Genomic DNA, 5,503 nt, shown 5'->3' with positions numbered 1-5,503 from the left:
GGTGGCCTGTGGCCAACACCCCAGCGGCGGGTGCCGGTCGGACCTGCGGCCACAGACCCGTGTGCAGCCCGCCCGCGAGAAGGATACAGTTTCCAAACAGCGTCAGGACGATGAAGTAAAAGGACGAGAACATGCCTTTGCTGACGCCGCCCTGCGACTCGATCCCGTGATACATCACTGCGTTCCAGTCCTCTCCCGTCAGGATCTGCGGAGGGCGAGCACCACAGACACGCCTGCAGGGCCTCCTCGCCACGCACGCACGCTCAGGTACACATCCCCACACGTCATCCCCGACACGTGCACACACACCCTTCCCCAACGCACCTGCTCCCAGGGCCCCTGGCACACGTGCACGCACATCCACACCGCACGCTTGCGGACGAGGGAGCCCCAGAGGGAAAGGTGGCCACGCCCTTTCCTGCAGAAAAGCTTCCGGAAGGACCCGGCTGCCAACTGGGTGGGGCCTTAACATGGGGATCTGCTCAGAGCATGTCGGCAAGGCTGTCCGCGGCAACATGGAAAGGAAGCGCCAGGGAGAACACGGCGAGCGGAGCGAGGAGAGGACCGAGCTGTGAGCTGAGAAACCAGGCCGGCCGGCCGGGAGCCCGCGGTCACTGCCTCGCAGGCAGGACACCGCGGCTCCGGGAGGGCCCGCAGCTCGGGCCTCTGCCCTCCCCGCTTCCCGCCACCTGGGCCGGGGCTGACGCAATCCTCGCTCCGTGCGGAAACCCGTCTCCTTCCACTTTATTTTTGGAGAGAACAAGAGGACTGTGATGGGTTCCTGCGGGCCGCACTGAGAAGGAAACCTCACGCTGCCGTATACGCATCGGTCCCGGCCCTGCCCCCGGCCTCTTCTCAGACGGCGCGCCCTCGACCCTCCGACCCTCCGTGGAGTTCTCTCGGCTTTTGCGCACGGACTTCAGGCCACGAGCTGGGCAAGCGCGGGGCGCAGCGTCCTCTCCCCACGGGGCGATGCCCTTCTTACTTTCGCTAGTGATTTCCTACCTTAACTTCTACTTTGTCTGTTAATATGACACCAATTTGCTTTGCTGCACGTCACCTGGTTTATCTTTTAATTATGTAGGGTCTCAGGCGCTCAGAGAGCTAGGAGGAGGAACCCCATGTGCCACTCCCCGCTTCAGAAGCCGAGCGTCAAAGGTGCCGAGGTTCCCCAGGAGCAGCGCCCAGAGTTTGGTGTTGATCCCCCTGCAGCTTTCACACCTTCACTGCGCGTGTGCCCCCACAGCTCCCTCCTATTCAACAGCCTCAGGAGCCACGGATCAGCCTCTCTCTCCTCGACGTTGTCTGTGAGCCGCTCCGTGTTGACCCGCTCTCCCTGCTGCTCAGACAGACGCACCTCCTGCCCGTGGTCAGTGTGAACGTCCAGGTCTCCCCCACAGATGCTGCCGCTGTGGCGGTCACGCGGGTCTGCCAGGGCGGGACCTCCCAGCCCACCTCTCCACCTCCAGCAGGAGCCGCCTGCGCCAAGCCCCGTGGACCAGATAGGAAACTGCTCTCAACACAGCAGTGCGTGAAGGAATCCTCGTCCTCCACATCGTCTCTAAAACCGAGGATCGCTGGGTTCCCACGCCCCAGCTGCACTGGCCGAGGAAAGGCTCCCGTGGCACCCCCGACACCGGTGGCCGCCGACAGGTTTGCTGCAGCCCATCTTCTCTCCCGCGAGGGGCCGGGCGTCTCTGCCACTTCCTGCTGCGTTCTCCGTCTTGTCTCTTTGATTTGGGGAAGCTGTTGGTGCGCTCTGGACTAATCTTGGCTGGTTACTTGCTGACACTGCGGAAGTTTCTCCTAGTCCGTGGCTTTTGCTGTTTAATCCTCTTATGGTGCCTTTTGATGCACAGAAATCTTTCGTCGTCGATTGTTAATGGTTCCTCTGGGCTGTGTGCTTTTTGATTCCTCCTTCCCTGCCGAGCTCATGACGCTGCCGTCTGTACGTCCTGCAACTTCAGGTTTGCTTTTCACATTTAGGTCTTAATTCATCTGAACTGAAATGCAAATCCGGTCCCAGGAAGGAGTCCGACCTCTAGTTTCCTCTATGGATGACCACGCTGCCACGCCCTCTGCAGTGAGCGCCCTCGAGTGCTCCGTGTGCACATCTCGCTGTGAGTGAGGGCCTCTCTCTATTTCTCGTCCATCCCGAGAAACTATTTCCTTTTTCTGTTGTTCTAAGGAGCCAAGACCACTGATACCAGTGGACTCTGCGAGCTGCATTTGGGGTCAGTGTTGGGTTTTATCAGAGAAGCACCAGGCAGAATGCCCTGACCCCCGTGCCCCGAGCTGCTGACTGGACAGGCACCAACGCCCGCCCAGCTCGCCGCGCCGGCCTCTCGCGCTGGCTGTGCTCTTGCTGGAGTTCTGGTCCCACAGGTTCCCTTCTTGAATCAGTGGAGACGATGCGTCAGTCACAGCCTTTCCAATGTTAAACCCCCTGCGCTTCAGGATAAATCAAGCTGACTGTGGAGATCACGGGAAACGCCTCCAGCGGGGATCAGCCACTCCCGCGGGTGCCGTGTCTGCGGCGGCCCCTCCGTGTTCCCATCAGTTATTCCACCGCATAACGCGAGTGGGCGCTCTGCTCTCCCTGTGGTCTCTGCATAAAATTGGAGCAATTTTTCCTAAACATTCATACAACTCACCTGTAAAACTGCTGGACACGGTGGCTTAGATGGGTAGGTTTCTAACTGTTCAATTTCTGGAGTAGTTCAGGTTTTCAGTTTCTTCTTGGGTTACTTTAATGTTCTTGCTTCTTCTAAGCCAGTGGTTCTCACCCTTCCTAATGCCGCGACCCTTTCATACAGTTCCTCATGTTGTGGTGACCCCCACTTTCATTGTTACAAATTGAACATAATTAAAGCACAGTGATTAATCACAAAAACAATATGTAATTATATGTGTTTTCTGATGGTCTTAGGTGACCCTTGTGAAAGGGTCATTTGACCCCCAAAGGGGTCGGGACCCACAGGTCGAGAACCACTGCTCTAAACCATCAGTTCACTAAATGTAGAGACGTCTGGTGCTGTTAGCCCTGGGGGACGCGGCGATGGCGCCCCCACACTGTGTCTCCACATGTTTAGTCCCACCCCCCACGCCCCTGAATCACAGCTCTGCAAGGACCCAGGGTGGCAGGGACTGTCCTCCGATACTTCAAAGCTGCTTTTCCCGGGCTCCTGGCACCCTTGCTCACAGAGGCCGACCATCAGACTCGATCTTCCGTAGGAAACTGGCGTTCCAGGGCGGACTTGAAGATGTTCTCTTCCTTCCACGGCCTGGAATGGTTTTTGTTCGAGTTTGTTCACCCGCTTGGCCTCAGAGCACACTCGCTCTCAGGTGCATTCTGGAATGGTGCCGGCGGCCTCGCCCGAGTGGCTTCTGCACGCGGCCGCGCCCGTGGCTCCTTCGCAGGTGAGCCCGCCGTTTATCTAAAGAGCTGCCTTCCACCTGGGCCTGCTCGTGGCGCTCGGGGCCCGTCTGCCACGCTGTGTGACCAAGTCCTCCCGCTCACCCTCCGAGGACCTGGTGCATATTCTTTCTCACCCGCGTTTGTCCCATCACCTCCACGTCCCCGGGAGAGCTCGCCTCAAACTAGGTGTCCGTGGCCCCCCGGGAGGGGGGCCTGCCACATGGCCTGGTCTGCAGGTTCACCGTGAGAGGGGACTCAGCCCTGGGGCTCAGGCCTCTGGTCCATGACCATCCTGTGGGCCTCCCGCAGCGTCAGCGCTCCTCGGCCTCCTCTGGGCCCCGTCCTGCGAGCGCAGAGCTGACCGATCCTGCCTCTTCCCAACCGCGGGGTGCCTGGGCCCCACGCCCGCACTGCGGCAGGTCTCAGCCCCCAGGTGCTACTGTCCGTGGGGCGAGGCCCTTCGATTCTAACCATTTACGTCACCTCTATGCCAGCGCACAGGGCCCGGGTCCAAACCCGAGCACCATCCATCAGACCGTCCTTCTCTCACTCCGGCCCTTTGCCCCCTGGGTCCCACCGCCGCCGCGTCCAGGTCCTTCCTAACGACAAGCACAGCAAAGCAGCTCTGACTGCGCTCACGGCGCCTCTGCTGGGGAGCCCTGGGGCCCAGAGGCCCCCAGGCTGGTGCCCCCCTTCTGCCACGCCCGCGCTCCTTCCTGCTCTGGCGGACCCGCCCTGCCATCTCCCCTCGCCTGGCAGTCAGCATCCCAGTGGCCAGCTGGCCCGTGGCCTAGAGACAGAGGGCGCTCCTGCCGGGCACAGGGCATGTCGTGCTTGGGAAAGGCCATGGCCTCCCTCTGCCCGTGGCCCAGCGTGGACACCTCTCCTGTGCCCCAGACGAGGACCCTCCTTCCCACCGAGTGCTAGCAAGCTCCGGGTGCCCGGCTGTAGGAGCCAGGGCCGTGAGCATCAGAGGGCGCGGCGTGGGCGAGGTCGAGACAGTCTCAGAGCGACTGCGGGTGAGGCTAGACTGGAAGCGGGAGGGGACAGGCCGGGTCCCCCTGGCCAGAAGCAGGAGTCGCCTGGGCGAGGCTGGCTCTGCTCGGCCAGGACTGAGAGGCTGCGGGGCTCCCACCGGGACGGGCGACGGGGGTCGTGGAGGGAGGTGTGTGAGCGGGTCCCTCTCTAGTCGCCCAGCCTGGTTGGAAGGCCCCGTCCCGGCAGGCGCCGTGGGCTCCAGCTTGGGGTGAGGCCGCAGCCCCAGGGCCAGGGGCCGCTCAGAGCCCCTCCTGCACGTGCATCTGCCAGGCGCCCGAGAGCCAGCCCCCACGCTGCTCGGCTCAGGCCTGCCGCCCCGGGTCTGTGGGACAGAAATGGCTGGCAGGGGCGTCTGTGGAGCCACAGCCCAGAGGGTAAGTGTTCGAGCAAGAGGGTCCTCCGGGGAGCCCTAGTCGCACGGAGATGGGGTTGGGGGGCACCTGCAGACAGGAGAGGATGACAGCGAGCTTGGGGCGCTTTGCTGTTTATTCTCAAAGAATAAACAGCCGCTGGGTCCCGGGTCCTTGGGACTGAGAGGCGGCAGCAGAGCTCCCGTGGGCATCACAGGACATGGGCCCTGCGTCCCGCCCTCCCGTCACGTGTGGAGAGATGGCGGGTGGGCTGTCTGCGCTGCAGAGGCCTGAGGAGGGACAGGAGGGCGGCCCTCCCAGCCCAGGAGAGCCGAGCAGGACAGAGGCCTAGGCTGGGGCCTTACCTGGAAGACAGTGAGGATGGCGGCGGGGAAGGTGTCAAAGTTGGTTGTTGGAGTCTCTTCTTTAAAGTTGAACCTGAGAAAAACAAGAAGCCTGGAGAAAGGCAGCCCATCAGGAGCCAGGACCTGCCCCGCGGCCGCAGTGCCCTTACAGGCTGCGTGTGGGTGACCTTTAGGTAGAGGCGGCTGGGCCAGCACCACTGCTCTGAGCACACCCCCGCCCCGGGCATGTACTGTCCCCCGAACAGCTGCTCTGAGCACCCCCCTCCCCCCGGCACGTACTGCCCCCCGAAGAGCTGCATGCCCAGCACCCTCCTCCCCCCGGCACGTACTGC

General features: G+C 62.1%; 1 protein-coding gene across 1 annotated transcript in view; it reads right to left on the bottom strand.

Moving 5' to 3' along the window:
- CACNA1B (calcium voltage-gated channel subunit alpha1 B) overlaps positions 1-5,503 on the bottom strand; it is a gene marked incomplete at its 3' end in the record, with an annotated part of 199,377 nt that overhangs the window by 73,063 nt on the left and 120,811 nt on the right. Inside the window, exons 14-16 of the mRNA XM_015572355.1 lie at positions 5,451-5,499; positions 5,172-5,244; positions 88-205 (exon numbers count right to left, since the gene is read on the bottom strand). Coding sequence (XP_015427841.1) covers positions 88-205; positions 5,172-5,244; positions 5,451-5,499 — 240 coding nt within the window. The remainder of the gene's footprint in view (positions 1-87; positions 206-5,171; positions 5,245-5,450; positions 5,500-5,503) is intronic.

This window comes from Myotis davidii, unplaced genomic scaffold (assembly GCF_000327345.1).
Source record: "Myotis davidii unplaced genomic scaffold, ASM32734v1 scaffold609, whole genome shotgun sequence".
NCBI lineage: Eukaryota > Metazoa > Chordata > Mammalia > Chiroptera > Vespertilionidae > Myotis > Myotis davidii.
The sequence above is the reverse complement of the archived record's forward strand: the minus strand, read 5'-3'. Positions and strand labels throughout refer to the sequence as shown.